Source organism: Mastigoproctus giganteus, chromosome 1 (assembly GCF_048544385.1).
Source record: "Mastigoproctus giganteus isolate SK-2022 chromosome 1, ASM4854438v1, whole genome shotgun sequence".
In the NCBI taxonomy this organism is placed as follows: domain Eukaryota; kingdom Metazoa; phylum Arthropoda; class Arachnida; order Uropygi; family Thelyphonidae; genus Mastigoproctus; species Mastigoproctus giganteus.
Genome location: NC_143575.1, coordinates 45939784 through 45957008, shown reverse-complemented (window position 1 = coordinate 45957008; position 17225 = coordinate 45939784). Strand labels below are relative to the sequence as shown.

The 17225-nt window shown below is 39.4% G+C and overlaps 1 protein-coding gene across 13 annotated transcripts in view; it reads right to left on the bottom strand.

The window, feature by feature from the left end:
• Window positions 1-17225, bottom strand: part of Cdk12 (Cyclin-dependent kinase 12) — a 621218-nt gene that overhangs the window by 394247 nt on the left and 209746 nt on the right. For 12 of the 13 annotated variants that reach the window (XR_016546892.1, XM_090372485.1, XM_090372492.1 and 9 more), the window contains one exon: window positions 9389-10192. Coding sequence is in view for 12 of the 13 variants with exons in the window: in XM_090372485.1 (XP_090228611.1) it covers window positions 9389-10192 (804 nt within the window). In the remaining variant the exon portion in view is untranslated. Of the gene's footprint in view, window positions 1-9388; window positions 10193-10431; window positions 10548-17225 lie in introns of those variants that run through there. The other variant, XM_090372504.1, reaches the window with a different exon arrangement.

Sequence of the window (17225 nt, the reverse complement as noted above, 5' to 3'; positions counted from 1 at the left end):
AATCTATAAAACCTTCAAGATTAGGAGAGCACTTGAAAAAAATTCATGCTGACAAGACAAATAAAGATTTAACTTATTTTCAAGTACTTCGACAACAATTTTGCAAACAGCTGACGTTGTCAAGTATGTTTTCAGATGCATCAAAGCAAGAAAATTATGGGTTACGCCTCTCATCACAACATTTCATTACTAACTGCCAAATCTGGAAAGCCACATATATTGGTGAAGAATTAATTCTACCAGCTGTTAGTGAGATTCTACATACCACAAGCCAATGACTGACATAATCAAGAAAATTCTTTTGAGCAATAATACAGTACAACAATGAATTGACGAAATGGAAAAAAAATGTGGAAGACACATTATGCAATGTTTTGAGGACTACCCAATTTTCGTTACAACTGGATGAATCAACTCAACCAGAGAATGAAGCCTTACTGTTAGCTTACATTCGGTTTATAAAAGAAGAAAAATTAACTGAAGAGTTATTTACCAGACATTTGGTAACATATACTAAAGGAGAGTTCATATTTCTCGTCGTGGAAGAGTTTTTTAAAAAAAAGGAGTTTCCTCGTACAAATATAATGACAGCTGCAACTGATGGAGCTCCGTCGATGGTGGGCTGCCATAGTAGATTCATTGCATACTTAAAGTCGGTGCCGAATGTAATGGCGATGCATTGTGTGATTCATTGACAACATTTAGTCGCAAAAAAACTTAAGTGATCGCTTGCATCACTCATTGCAATATGTCATTACAGCAATTAACAAAATCATAAACAATTGTCTCAATGACCAATTATTCAGCCAGTTGTGCATACAAAACAAAGAATTTAATTGTTTGCTACTCCACACTTAAATTCGCTGGTTGTTGAAGACCGCCTGTCTGAGTCACTTTTATAGTCTTTTTGAGACAGTTTTAGAATTCTTTGAAAACAAAGATGCTTCCCTGTGAGACAACTTGAAAAAGTTTAAAAGTGACATAGCTTATATGTCAGATTTATATTTCAAGTTTAATGAAATGAATTTGCAGCTGCAAGGAGATGAACTGAATTTGATTAAAACAAAGGCTGTTATATCTGCATTTGTTTCAAAGCTTATTCTGTTCAAATGCAACTAAGGGCATGGAGAATTTTAGCAGTTTCCAAGTCTTTCAGCACTCGTGGAAAAGACAGAAATACATGATTATGACATTCAAGTCTACTGTCATCATTTGGAAGCGTTGCATAAGGACTTTTCCAAACGGTTTGAAGATATTCTCGCCATGAAGATTGCAGATTGGGTTTTAGACCCATTTTCAAGTGTTGAGGAAACAGTAATTAATGCAATTACAAGAAGAATTGATTGAATTAAAAACCAACAAACAGTTAAAGATCAAATTTAAGAATGGGTACCATCATTTCTGGTTGCAGCAACAAATTACAAATCGTTATCCTGGATTATGGACCATTGTGAAAAAGTTCCTAATTGTGTTTCCAGTGTCATATTTAGTTGAACGTGGATTTAGTGCCGTTATGGACCCCTTTTGATGAAAACAAGAAACCAACTACAAATAGTGAAACAGGGCAATTTAAAGATGCTGTTTACTAATATTGAGCAGATGTGGAAAAATTAGTCTCATGGCATCAGACCCATCCTGCACATTAATTATTTTTATATTAATAAATCAAGTACTTTTAGAGGCTGTTGTACAATTATATTTTTGTTTATAAAATAAATCCTTAAATTTTAAATAGTTTTTTATTAAAATTTAATTTTCAATGTATCATTTTTGGCTGACTTTATGGGAGGGGGACCGATGAATTACATGCTCTAAAATAGGGGGGGGGGGTGTAGTCTGCAAAAGTTTGGGAAACCCTGATCTAGATCCAGAAACATATGAATCACCTATTAGTCCACAGTCTGCCTGAATTAGCATGTGTTGCACAGAAGCTGTTTTACTTATTTTAAAATGAGTGATTTTACTGAGCAGTGAATCTGCATAAAATTTTGCTTCAAATTAGGGAAAAATGTAACATAAACCTATAAAATGATAAAACCAACTTTTTGAAAAGATGCTACGTGTCATTCAAAGAATTTTCGGTGGTTTCAAAAATTCAAAGGACTGCTTGTGTGTCAAAGATGATCATTGCTCTGGTTTTTGAAGTTAAAGGACAGATAATGATTTAATTGCTTCGGTTCGTGATCTCAACAGGAATGATCAATATTTAACAACTGTAAAGTTGATGGTGAAATTGGTATTTCCCATTGGGACAGTCAATCAATTTTAACCCAGGATTTGGGAATGTGATATATTTCAGCCCAGTCTGTGACTCAATTTCTTACTGACAAGTGCTTATGCCAGAATCTTCATCAACATTCTGCTGCTGCTGCTGACCACGTTTTGTTTCTTCTATCGTGACCAGTGATAAATCATGGGTATATGGCTATGTGCATGTGTAATGTACCCTATCCCTGCTTCTACAGGGAGGGGTACACTTAAATAGAAAGGATGCAAGAATATTTGCTGATGCTATCGAGGCAGTGTTAGGTGGGTCGGAAAACCGCTAACTTGATGGGGGGGGGATACACAGAATAAAAGATTAACAGTGGATGCATGCAGAGGCAAAAGTGATTCTTGCCCTGCTTCTGTTGGAATGAGCAGCAGCCTGGAAAGCAAGTTGCTGGGATTTCCAGGACTGATGGGAGTCATGGTGAAACAAGTAAATACACGGGCTGTGTTAGGGTAACTAAGAGTAGGAACAGATGCATGTATACTTGCATGTACACCAATGCTAGAAGTATAGTAAACAAATTTGATGAATTTGAAGTGTTGGTCATGACATCAAAGGCGGATATTGTTGGGACACAGATATAAGCAGCGGTGTCAAACAGATATAAGCAGTGCAGAATTAGAATTGGGGGAGCACAATGGGTACAGAAAGGACAGACAGGACAGGAAGGGAGGAGGAGTTATGCTGTTAGTTAAGAAACAAAATCTAAGGAACAGCATCCAGATGACATTGGCGGACAATGCAATGTTTTTTTTTTTTTTATGAAAACCCCAAACACGAAAGGTATAAGCACTGGGAAAGGGAAAATGAGAGTAGGTGTGTGTTATAGGCCTAATGAATCTGATGAGTACAATGAGCAACTGTGCAGAGAAATAGAGTGGGCCAGTAGATCAGAATGTCTTATAATGTGGGATTTTAACTTTCCAGATAATGACTGGAACTTGTGGGTTGGTCACTCGCACACTACAAGACTTTTGTGGATTTATTGGATTACTGTTTTCTACAGCAACATGTTTTAGAGGCAACCAGAGGGAGTAATACTCTTGATCTGATTATCAGTAGTGATTGATGCATTAAGAATTTGCAGACAAAGGAACCACTGGGTAACAGTGAATACAATGTACTGATGTGAGAATTACTTAAAGATGTAACTGGCATCAAGGCTACAAAGGGAAGGGCTTTTGCTTTCGTATAGGTGACTACAGGGGTCTTAGACAGTTTTTAAATTCTGTACAGTGGGATCAACTGATGATGTTACCAAAGATGAATTCTAAATGGAAAGCCTTTGGGGACTTAAGCTTGGAAGCTACTAAGCTTTTCATAACAACTAAGAAACACCGTTCAAGGTTTAGGACTAAATGGATGTCAGATGAATTAATAAGACACGTGGCAAAGAAGAAAAATGCATGGGATGCATATAAATTATCAGGCAACATAGAAGCCTATGGCAGATATAAGCTAGTCTGTAATAAAGTCACAAAAGAGGTTAGGCAGGCGAAGGCAGATTACAAGAAATCTTTGGCAAAGGTTGCAAAGAAAAACAGCAAAGAGTTCTTTACTTATGTAAACTCTAGAAGGAAAGAGATGAATCAGATTGATCCACTTAACATAGATGGTTTGACTATTGATGATCATGCTCAGGTAGCTGATAACCTGAATGAGTATTTTGCATGTACATTTGCATATGAGGAGTTATTCAATGAGGGGAGTGCCAGAAGTTTATCAAACTCTAACAGGGAGCTAAGTGACTTTGTAATAATTGAGAGCAAAGTGGAGGAGAAATTGTTGAAATTGAACATAAGAAAAGCACCTGGGGTGGATGGGATCAATCCAGTTATATTAAAGGAAGCAGCAAAGGAAGTAAGCAAATCCTTAGCCATAATTATGAAAGCCTCCTTAAACTCAGGGGAGGTCCCCATGGATTGGATGTATGCAAATGTATCCCCAATTCACAAAGGGGGTTCAAAGGGTGACACAAATAATTATAGACCTGTGAGTTTAACTTTTGTTCCGAGGAAAATAATGGAGTCACTGGTTAAAGAAGCATTGCAGGATCATCTAAATAAGACTGCAGTAATAGTTAAGACACCGCATGGGTTTGTTAAAGGGAGGTCTTGTCTGACCAATTTGATTGGATACTATGATGTGGTCACAAAAGGAGTGGATGCAAAAAATAATTTTGATATCATATACTTGGATTTCAGGAGAGCTTTTGATACTGTTGCACATAGAACACTGCTATACAAATTGGAGCAGTATGGCATTAAGGGCAAGTTGCTGCAATGGATAAAGGGGTGGTTGAGTGGTAGACAACAGAGAGTGGTAATCAATGGACACTGCTCTTCGTGGATTAATGTTATTAGAGGACTTCCTCATGGTTCAGTGCTGGGCCCATTGTTGTTTTGTGTATTCATCAAGGATATTGATGAGGGTATATATCAGGCTTAATGTCCAAGTTTGCTAATGACCTAGAAACAATGGGTCTTCCACTGAGGCTTCTCAATGGCATGTGCATCACGAGATTGCCCCTGCACACTCACCAGTTTGCATTCAAGAATTTCTTGCAAAGCTCTGCATTCCTGTGAGACCTCTGCCTGTAATACTCACCAGATTAAGCTCTCTGTGATTTTTTTGGTTTCCCAAGCTCAAACAATCCCTTAAAAGGTCAAGATTTGTAATGACCAAGAAAATTCTTAAGAATGTACAACACGGGAACTATTATCAATTCATAAAGTGTATTAAGCATTCTTTTGAATTGTTTGATCACATGCAAAGTGTGATGTTCTGAATAATTTTGTCATTGCAAATCTGACCTTTCAAGGGGTCATTAAGCTTGCGGGGGGGGGGGCTAAATCCATTAAGTATGGTGTATGAGAAACCAAAGTGATGGATTGTGTTACAAGTCCTTGAATGGAAAATGCCATGTGGACAGGGGGCTTTGTCATGATGCAACTGGAAATTCCCTGAAGACCACTTACTGGCCATTTTCTCTGAATGCCACTATACAATCAACATAGGAAAAAGGAAAGTGCAGCCATTATCAACCCACTGCAGGATGGAAGCCTCCTCAACAATTCATGCTGAGGGAAATGGACCATAATCTGCCACGCTGGTCCAGTGCGGGTTGGCAGATCGACCGTATTTAGCAGTCAGGGGCTTGAACCCCGGTCTACTCAAAGAGCGTGTGCTACTGCACTCCCGCTCCTGCCCACTTGGCTACGGAGGCCGTTCTAGGACTGCTTCTTAAATTGCTGGTTCAGTGTTTGACCATTTAGGGCAAATTCATAATGAACAATGCACTGCAAGTCAAAAAAATACAATATGCATGATCCTCACATTTGATCGAGTCTACCTTGCTTGTATGTTCCTCTGGGAAAATGGAACCTTCTATTTCTCCCAGGATCTGACCGTTGTTTTCATTTCATACACCCACTATTCATCATCAGTAATAATGGAAGAAATAAAGTGTAAATCAATAGCAGCACACTGACAAAGATCCTTATATCAATGTGCTGCTGAAGAGGAGTGGAGGATGCAAAGCACATGTATGGCTAAAACATGTTGCATTCTCAAATCTTGTGTTAAAATTTACATGCACCATAAGAAATACCAGTTTCATTAGCAATTTTGCAGATAGTTAAATATCCATCACTCACATCAGATGAGGATCATGAGCAATTAAATGATTGATTTTTGAAGTTGAAGGGCAGCCAGAGCAAGGAACATTCTTAAACTTTGTAAACCACTGAAGTAAGTAAGACAAAGTCCTTTGAAATAACTGAATATTCCATGATATTAATAATATGTAAGGGTGCTCTCATGTAGAATGCAGGTGGCATGCTTACTTGGTACCAGCAGCTACAGGTAAGCTAAATGAACAATGTAAGTCAATGGGAGTGCATACAATAACAGCATGTGGACAGTGGCATTGCTTCTTGTGTGTTTTTTTTTTTTTTTTTTGTTAGTTGTTGGCGCATCAGCTTCTGTGGCCATAATGCACCTCCCAAAGGTTTTGAATTTTACTGTGATCCAAGCCCGAGGCGGGATTAAAACCCGCGACCTTTGGGTTGCCATGCAGGCACTTTACCCACCTGGCTAGCCTCGTCAGCGCTTCTTGTGTTAATCCCCCAGCTTACCTCAACAAATTAAGCTTGCTGATTCCCAGGGAAGTATAGCTATCACTCAACTGGGTACACATTGCTCGCACCTCTGGCCTTTAGGCAATTATTAGCACTACTGTGGCTGTAAAAATTCGTAAAATTCGTATTAATGGAACACTAAACTTGTGTTCCATTAAGTGTTCTGTAAATATATTGTGAGATGAAAAGTGTTCTGTAACTAAAAAAGTTTCGGAAACACTGGTCTAGAGGCTGACCTATGAAAACCATTTTAAAACTCTACTCTTGAAGTGTAAGGAGCATTGAGTTTCAAAGGGTTCCCCATCATAACTTCAAAAGGCATACTGCAGGATAGAAGAAATTGGGAAGGATTAGAGCTTTCCTCTAGAGGAAAACCATTCTGACAATTGTAGGCCTCCATTAAGCAAAGTGGTGGAATTGAACTGGAAGATGAGAGTTGTGTACAGGTAGGCCCCGATTTGCACTGGGATTACGTTCCACCTCCTCAGGGTCATTAGCTAAAGAGGCATAAATCAAGGAAGAATTATAATGTATTTAAATAAGACAGGTTCCTTCACTACAAAAACTGAACCATAAGAGTTAATATAATTTTTTTTTATATTAAATGTGGTTATTTTATAATTATGAGATATAAATATTTATAGATAAAATATAAGTAATAAAATAAAAATTTAACTTAGTACTTCATTCCTGTAGAGCCATCTTGTGGGTATGTAGTAACGCCACTGTCTGCCCCTCCCCCGTATTGATTTGACAGTGGTGTAATGGGGCAGCATTAATGGGATGGGCCTGATGGAGGGCTGACCGGTTCTGCAGGTTCTTTGGCCTTAGAAAAGAACTGCAGCAGTGATGTCGTTGAGTCTTTCTCTCTTCTAACATATTGTAGTGGGGCTTCAATATATTAGTAACAGCTCTTTGGATGGAAGAGCTGTGTTCCCAGTCTAGGTCATTATCACAGAGTTTCACAGCCTGTTTGTATATGTGCCAAAGCTAATTAAAGTGTGTTTGTGGTGAGGGTCCTAATTGGCACAATCTCTTGCTCTTCCTCCTCAGAATCCTGTTAGCCAGTTGTGCAGCCAGCTCCTCTAAGTCTTCCTTTGAAAGAGGCTCACCATGGCTTTGCAGCAACTCACTGACATTATCAATATCAACCTTATCAAGGCCAACATCCTCAGCCATCGAGTGACATCTTCAGCCACTGCTGAAACTGGCTCAAACTCAAGAAAGTAAGACACTGCATCAGGACACAATTTCCTCCAAAAAATGCCATTCATGCATGATTGCAATGCTTCTTTCCAAGCAATGTTACTTATGGCCTTAAGGATGTTGTAGAACCTCCAGCAGTCTCTCACAGTCACTGAGTTGGATGCCTGCACTGCCTCGACAATCCCTTTGAAGGTTGTAGGTGAACAGTACGCCTTTAAGGTCGCAATAATACCCTGATCCATTGGCTGCAATAGTGAGGTGGTGTTGGGTGGAAAATAAACAACCTTCACATTCAGAACATCGTTAGGGATATCTTCAAAGTTGGCTGGATGTCCTGGACCATTGTTGAGGACTAAAACGTTTTTGGGCAAGTTGTTTGCTGCACAAAATTGGGCCACCTCTGGACAAAAGTAAAGTGTACCATTCACTAAAAAGGATCTGGGTCACCTACACCTTCTTATTAGTGCCAGAAAGCAGGAAGTTGAGTTTCACAATGCCCTTCATAACACACAGACTCTCTGAATAGTACACTAACATCAGCTTTAACTTAAGTGCCTGATGCATTACCACCCAGAAGTAATGTAAGCCAATCTTTTCCAGCCTTAAAACCAGGGGCAGACCTCTCTTCACAGGCTATGTGTGCCCTACCAGGCATCTTCTTTCAGTACAGCCCCATTTCATCAACATTAAAGACAAAGTCTGGGGTGTAGCAGCCTTCATCCATTAACTTTTGGAATATGGGAGAATATTCCTCAGCATCTGCAGTGTCAGCGCTAGCTGCCTCACCAGTAATTTTTTACATTGTGAATTCTGGTCCAGTTTTTGAACCAGAAAAACCAGCCCCTGCTAGCCAAAAATTATTCAGTCCCCTCACCCCTAATTCCTCAATAATTTCATTGAACAAGCTCCTAGCCTTGTCCATAACCACTGCCTGTGGTTATGGACAAGGATGTTATTTTGGTTCATATAGTCTACCCACAGCACTAATAACTTCTCCATTGTCTCACTACTTGAATAAATTTTCAAGAAATGCTTACATTAGCAATTCCTATATGTGACTGCTTTATCTTCTCAGCATTATTCATAATGGTCATAAAAGTAGAAGATGCTAAATTTAAGGTCTTGCATACTTCCGAATGCTGCTCACCAAATAATATCCATTTTCACTTTTGCTAGAGATTTGAGGCTTTTTTAACATGTGCAGGCACAGATTCACCACTATGCTTAGAAGACATGGTTGAACAATTTATTTAAAATAATAAGGCACTAATGAACACAGGAATTTATTAAATTTTAAGGCACAACTCACAACACGTGCACACTGATGGACGAGGAGAAAGTAACTGACCTCGACACTATCGCCATCTAGGTACCCACTTCCTGTGCTGCATTTATGCTTGCACTTTCAAATTTTCTTTTTATATATATATATATATATATATATATATATTTTTTTTTTTTTTTTTTTTCTCATTATTATTTTAAAAGGGCATTATGTGAAACGGAGCGAATTGAAGCATTGTAAAGCAGGGCCTACCTGCTTTATACAATGCTTCAACTCTAGATTTGATCAATGCTTGATCTAGATTTTATTTCATAAGATTCACCCTCAATCACCAAGGTCCAAAATATTATGTTACAAGGATATTAGAACATTAAAAATATTAATGATAAAATAACCATCTGATACTGATTTACTGTTTTCTTCTGTGCAAGGTATATCAAATATATATAAGTAAAAATAAGTAAATAAGTGAATAAAATGACTTACGTAGGCCGTCTTGATGATTGTGTTAGGCAAGAACGAGATGGAGGAGACGGTGATCTATCCTTTTCTGGTTCTGGAGACATGATATCCTCCTTTTTCATTCCAGGAGGCATTGGAAATCCTGTAATTATACTTTTCCTAGGTGGTGTGGAATGTACTACTACTTCACATGTATTTGAATCTCTATCTTCTTCTTCTTCCTCCTCCTCCTCCTCCTCTTCCTCCTCCTCCTCTTCCTCATCTTCAAAAAGGTCTTCAGAACTAACATTTGGAGGAAGAGGTAACGGTGGCAGTGTAGGAAGCGGAGGAGGAGGAGGTTTATCCTCTGGAGGAGGGGGTGGTGGTGGTGGTGGCGGCGGTGGAGGTTCTTTGACTTCTACAGTTGTTTCTTTGCTAACATCACATTTTACTTCAATCACAGTACTAGGAATAGAAGGATCTTCTTTAACAGTTTTTTCCACAGAAGGCACTGAAACGTCAACAGAGGATACCTGTTTCACAACAGTACTATCAGCTGACACTGCACCATTTTCCTGTCCAAGATCAGCAGACTTTTTTTCTTTAGAAGGTAATATAGTCTCACTGTTTTTAAGTTTCTTTGATTTCCTATGCTTGCATAATTCTGAAGCTAAACTAGTTGCAAACTTTGGATCTGATAAACTTGGACTTCTTTTTCTCCTACGATGTTTGTGATATGGAGATCTCGTGCGAGACCTTGATCTAGATTTTGTACGTGTTCTAGAGCGACGAGTCCGAACTTTTCGCCGAACAGGACTGCGGCTGCGTGACTTCCGTATTCTCCTATTTCTATAAAAGTTATATAAAAATGTCAGTTATACTAATTAGTTAAAGGAAGAACTTATTTTAAAAATATATATTTTTGTGGAAAATAAATGGTCAAGATTTTTGTACATTAATTCTGTTACCTATAAAATTAAAAACATATACCAATTCAACCAAAAAGGAATAGATTTTCACTGCAGTATATGAAAGTAAACTGCTGATCAGTATTAATATATCACAGAAACCATTAAGAGATATTGTACCTCTTGAAACAACCATTGCTGTATTCTGTTTTTTGTTTTTTTTTCCCTCTCTTGTAAGTACTGTACATGTGTTCCAATGTGAGCTCGCAACATGAAAGTATAAGTTCTGAGTGATACACTTTTTTTCTTTTTTTTTTTACATCTCAAGTATTCCTCTGGGTACTTTAGGGTAACAAATAAAAAGCACAACTCTCGTCAGCACTACTTCTAGAGCTCTTCAACAAACTGTATATCAGTTTCCCTGGCTTTACTGGAAGAAAAATTGACACAAATTCCTAACTGAAAAATTATACAAATTTTACAAAATCACCTTAGTGCAACTATTATATATCAAATTTGAATATTCTGATATAAACAATCTGTCAATAAATTCAATTTAATGCTCCTCAGAATAGTCTTGAATACTGCTCAAAGTATAAATTACTTCTGAATTAATATTATGGAGCAACTAATCAACCAACCTACAGAATAATTAATGCATGTCATATGAAAATGAAAACTAAGATGTGCCACAACTTACATGGTATGATGCAGAACAGGATTATTTTACCAGGGATTTACATTCTGTATTGCATAAATCTGCAAACTGTTAACAGCATAAAATTTTTTATTATTTACAACACATATTTGTTATTAAATATATGAATCTGACTATTTAAACTACTATAAATCCCTGCTCGCTGCATGTATAACTACACCAGTAAATTCGCTTACAGAAACTTCTAATTAATTTTTAATAAGGTAATTCAGATAAGGAAATTGAACAGATTAATTAATATTCCAACCTTGTTAATAAGGTTGGAATATTCAGCAAAAATTATTAAATTTTGTGGAAAAAGAGGGAAGGGTGAAAAGTTAATTAGCTATTTACTTTCACTTTCATTAAACAGAAATTGGAAAAATTAAAAAAAATTCAAAAAAAAAAATGCATACCTGAAATGTAAAATCACTTCGTACATCACCCAACTTCTAATGTACTGTTTAACAGGCATGCCACACAAGAAGTGCAAAGCAATTCTAATCAAATAATTGCTCTATTCTGTAGATTTTGAAAAGAAATATTTATTCTCTTATGAATACAGAAAGAAAGAAAACATTTGCAAGCTATAATAATGTTCTGTGGGTAGAAATCAAAACCCCCTTCATCAGAGTGGGTTAAAAATAAAGTTGTAAGAAGTTAGTATAGCTTATGGGAATAAACATTAATAAATTTAGTATTAAAACTATTAAGCAAACTATTAAAAATGACTTTAAAAAAATAAAACGGCTATACAATGGAAGTTGAGCGAAAAAGCAGGAAACAAAAAATAACAAACATATATGGTACTTAGTTTTGGTCTATGACCTTGCAGACAATGTGTGGGGCTCTGGTCCTGGGGTAACATATGTTGATGCAAATTCACAAATTGCAAGATTGGGCCTGTATGCCACAAAATAAAAAGTGCACTGTCCATTGTTAGCTGTTGCACTGGTAAACTGGCTGCAAATAAAACATTTACAATTCTATATAAATAAATTTCAATTTATTTATATAGAATTGAGCTGGCTGTCTTCACAAGAACTACACTAACAACTTACCTATGATCAGTTTACAAGATCTGGATTTTCTGATATCTCATGAAATCAAATGAAACCTTTGAATAAGAAAAACAGTTTAGGTAAGTTCCTTTCAGTTCTAGGCTATGGCTCCTTTAGTGCTAGATAAGGGGCTGTATTGTTGTTGGAGTTAGTTTTTTGGTGCAAGGGCTACTTATGGCCAAATTGCACTTGTATACATAAAGGCCAAGGGAGTATACCAAACAAGACTCGACTATGGAAGCACGCCCTAAACAGTATAACCAACTAAAAGTTCAGTTCACACAGCTCAACGCGCAAAGGTCTAGGGCGGTTGCCGCCCAGTTGGTAAAAAAGGCCAACAAAGAAAATGTCGACATTATGCTCGTGCAAGAGCCGTATACACACAGCAAAGAGGTCAGGAGATACCCCCTGCAATACAAGATTGTGCATACTGATGCTGAAACCCCGTGGGCAGCCATCCTAGTTAGAAATCCGGATTACACAGTGACCAAACTATCAAACTACTGCTTCCCCTGGGCTGCATGTGCCCACATAGTCACCGCACTAGGGGAATTTTATGCTGTCTCAATATACAGTCGACCGGGGGAAGATATCCTCCCAACAATTAACTACCTACAGACCATGCACACAGAATTTCCGAACGCCAAAATAATTGTAGGCGCAGATGTAAACTGCCGCTGACCGGCGTAGTATAGCGAAACCCCAGGACGGAGAGGCATTGTGAACGGGCAGCGTCTGGAAGAGTATCTCACAAACAGTTGCTATAATATACTTAACCAGCCAAACAACCTCCCAACATTCTCCAGCACTATGTGGGAGACAACAATTGATGTCATCCTTGCCACAAGATCCGTCACTGATCACATCACAGCCTGGACAGTAACGGAAAACTGGACAACATTGGACCACAGAGCAATAACCTTCCAACTAAACTGAACAATAGCCAGAAGCACAACTCCCAGACAAATACAGCATAGATACGCCATAGGAAAAGCAGACTGGCCCAAATTCCAACAAACCATACAGGTGGCTGCCCACACATTCAACACAGAAGAGACAACCCCAGACCAACACCATACAAAACTGGTGAGATTTATCACAGAAGCAGTGGACAAATCTATCAAAAGAAAGAAACCATCTCCAGGGGCAGTATCCTGGTGGAACCCTGAGCTCCAGCAACTAAGGCAGGTAGCAAACACCTGTCGAAAAAAATTCCAGTGGGCTAGACGTGATTGGCCTATTGCAGAAGTAGAGGCGCTCCGGGAATGATACCGTACTGCAAGAAATCAATACACAGCAAAAATCAGAGAAAGAAAACAGCGTACATGGGAGCACCTAGTTTCCATGACAGGAAATGACAACCCCTGGGGAGTGGTCTATCGGGTGACTACAAACAGGCTTCCCAGAGGCGAGGTAGTCCCGGCAATGAGGAAACCGCAAGGGGGTTCACAAAGACGTGGCATGAAACGGTCAACAATATTTTGGATGCTATGTTTCCAGAGCACATTGATCCCACTATGCCAGAACAAGTACTGCTCTGCCAACAGAACAGCATATACACAACCCAGCAAATTGAGGAACCTTTCACCAAGATTGAGCTGGAGATCGCAGCGGCCAAGCTGAGAAACAAAAAGTCCCCAGGGGAAGATCTCCTAGAGCCAGAGATCATCACAAAAGCAGTGGACACCATCCCAGAAGAAATATTGAAACTATACAATAAATGCCTCAAAGAAGGCTACTTCCCATGCAGTTGGAGGGTGGCGACGCTCCAGCTAATCTTGAAGAATCCCACGAAGAGGCAGGACCTCCCAGGGTCCTATCGCCTGATAGCACTCCTGACAGTTCTCAGCAAGCTTCTTGAACATCTCCTGCGAAACAGGATAGAGAAGCACTATAGAAACACAGGCCTAGAGTCACGCAAACAATTTGGATTTCGAAAAGGATACACCATCACCGATGCCCTACGCAGCATCATCAACGCTGCAACAGAAACAGACTGCAAATACTTTCTTGCCATCGCGGTTGACTTTGCCGGGGCATTTGACACCCTCTGGTGGCCAAGCGTCCTCAGCAGGCTCCGTGAGGCCAAACTCCCATGTAATCTATACAATTGCATCAGCAGTTACCTTTGCGACAGGTCAGTAAAAGTCACTGCTCCTTACTGTACAATAACCAGACGCATCTACAGAGGATGCCCACAGGGCTCTGTCCTGGGCCCACTGCTCTGGAACGTGGTCCTGGACGGATTCCTCAACCAAGGAAATGCAGCTTCCCATGCGTATGCGGATGACCTTGTCCTGACACTGGCAGAAAACCCCAGGGCACAGCTGGAAAACACAGCAAACCGGGCGCTCGCCACTTTACAACAATGCTGACGAAAATAACCTGAAGATATCATCCACTAAGACAAGCTCCATCCTACTTCGGGGAACCCTGGACACCAGGAGACCCCCCCCCCCCAAATAAAAGTACAAGGAACCACCGTCAAGCTGACCACAGAAATGAAATTTCTCGGGGTTGTCCTTGATAGAAACCTATCCTTCACTCCCCACCTTAACTATCTCAGAAATTACTCGTCACTATTTGCAAGAATCACCCGCAAGGACTGGGGCATAAAGAAGAAAACTCTTGCTCTTTTTCACAAAACTGTGTTCCTGCAGTCATCCTCTATGCCTCGGGTGTCTGGTACAAGAAAGCAACCACTGCAACTAATAAAAGAAAACTAGAAACCATACAGAGGTACAGTCTGTCCTCGTATAGCACGATAGTTGTGTTCCCAGAAACCCTCGTGCAATGCAAAATCGTGCAATATAAACAACAGGCCCTATGGGAAAAGTGGGGTTAGGTGCCGACCACCCAAGATTGAACACACATTTGGAACCAAAACATTACCAAACACAATAAATAATCGGGTAGTTTTAATCGTTATAAAATACTTACGTATTTTATAACGATTAAAATACGTAATAAAAAATATAATATATTTTTTATTATAATATAATAAAAAATAAATATTTTTTATTATTTATTATATTATAATACAGTATTTTTAGTATTTTTTACGAATAAAATACGTATTTTATTCGTAAAAAATTTATTATATTAAATAAAATAGTCGTAATAAAATACTTATGTATTTTATTACGACTATTACGTAATAAAATATTGCTAATGCTTTTACTTCTATCGTAAGCAAACTTGTTTTTTGTTTGATTTTCTATCCAAACAGATGACAGGCGTTCCATCTCTTCCAATTCTTGTGTCTTAATCTAATGGATTTTAATTACACTTTGAGTTGTTCCCGCTATGAAAGTTGTTTTTATTTTCTCTGCATTCTTTGTAATTCTCGGCGTTGCCTCCTTTAGGTCTGTAGCACGTGCAATATCACATGGTCTTTCATTTCGCTCAAAGCGTTTCACAACTTCATATTTTTTCTCTATCGACAGAGGCGGACTGGCCATAAGCCTTACCGGGGAAACCCCGGTGGGCCAGAGGCCGGTGTGATTTTGGCCATAAACCATAGTATGAGGCCACTATAAATTTTCCCGGGTAAGAATTTTTGACCCAGTCCTACTCTGTTTATCGATATTGCTTTTTTTTTTCTCTCTCTGAATCTGCAGTGTCTTCGCCAGGACGCTTCCTTTTCACACCTTTTAAGTATTTTACTAATTTTTAGGGAATAAAGCGCAATCACAAAACGAGGAGGCACGCTTAATACACATAAACAAAGCTGCGCGCGTATAGCAACTGAATAAACAACACCGTAAAGGCCGAGATACACTATTAACACCCCACATTTTACTAAAGCACATTTCTGGGGGTTACTACCATAAAACAATAAAAACAATTTCCAGTTTCGTTTCTGCTAGTGGAATCTGTTATAAACTGGTAGTAAACTCCATCTAATTGCATTTGCGATTATATCGATAGCTGGAATTGTGTTGGTTTTTACGTTATTATGGTGAAATGTGTTTCCCCTTCACTGATATAAAACACATAAATACATTTTCAGAATCTTCTTCTTCATTCCTATTGTGCTGCGTTCGGTTGGGGTGATTCCGCGTTCGACTGCCATTTCTTGTAAACACAAAGGTGAATCGTGCATAAGCGAATTCGGTTCGTGTTATATAAGATAACGTTCCCCTATTTATAAATCGTGTATGATCGAATTCGTGTAATGTAAACACGTGTTATACGAGGACCGACTGTACATCTTGCTGACTATCTCACGAGCCTGTAACACAGTGAGTACACACACACACACGCTTCAGGTGCTCACGGGTGCCCTCCCCTTGGACCTGGAAGTGATACGCAGTGGACTCCTCTACAGCCTTTCCAGAGGCATACCGGATAACTGCCTAAATTTCACATTAAATGTAGCCAGCGAACCGAAAATAGAGAAAAGAAGACTAACTGTACATCTCCAGCAAACCTGGCAAACACGGTGGCAAAACTCAACAAAAGGGCAAATAACACGAAAATTCCTCCCAACTGTCTCGGCCGTATACCCAAAATACCCAAGCTGGCTCTCCCCAGGATTGCTGGCCACGTACCTCCTAACTGGCCATGGCGCCATCACATTCAAACTGATGACCTTTGGACTGAGCAACACTGCCCTCTGTCATTGTGGCTTAGTGGAAACGTGGGAGCATTTAATGTACCACTGCAATCTTTATTAAGACCTCCGATGCCGACTAATTACAGAATTACATTATGTACCAGAGAATCAAGAGGAACGCTTACTGGAGGAGGAACACAGATACAAAGCACTGGCAAACTTTGCACAAGATCTTTTTGACAGAAGGCATACTCTTCCGCCCCCACAGCCACAATAGCGATTCTCAGGCCCACAATATATGACTTTGCAAACAACCATATAAGGTGCACAGACAGTCACCATCAAGACAATCCACAAAGGGATTGCATCCCAGGAAGAAACAACAAATGACCATGACTCCAGACAGAGACATAAGTAACCACAGACTGGACTAAATACCCACAACTACGAACCTGACTAAGGCACCTGTCCTGCTGCCAAGTGACAACCACAGACAGGAATCTACACCCGGATTGGACAACTAGGACCCAACAAAAGACCTGACTCAAGCAGACATGCAGCTGCCAGGCCATACGGCAACCTGTGCCGGCTCCCTTGCCGGGCACTTTCCTCCCTCCCTCCCCTGGCAGAGGAGGGAGGCGACAGCCTTCTTATTGCC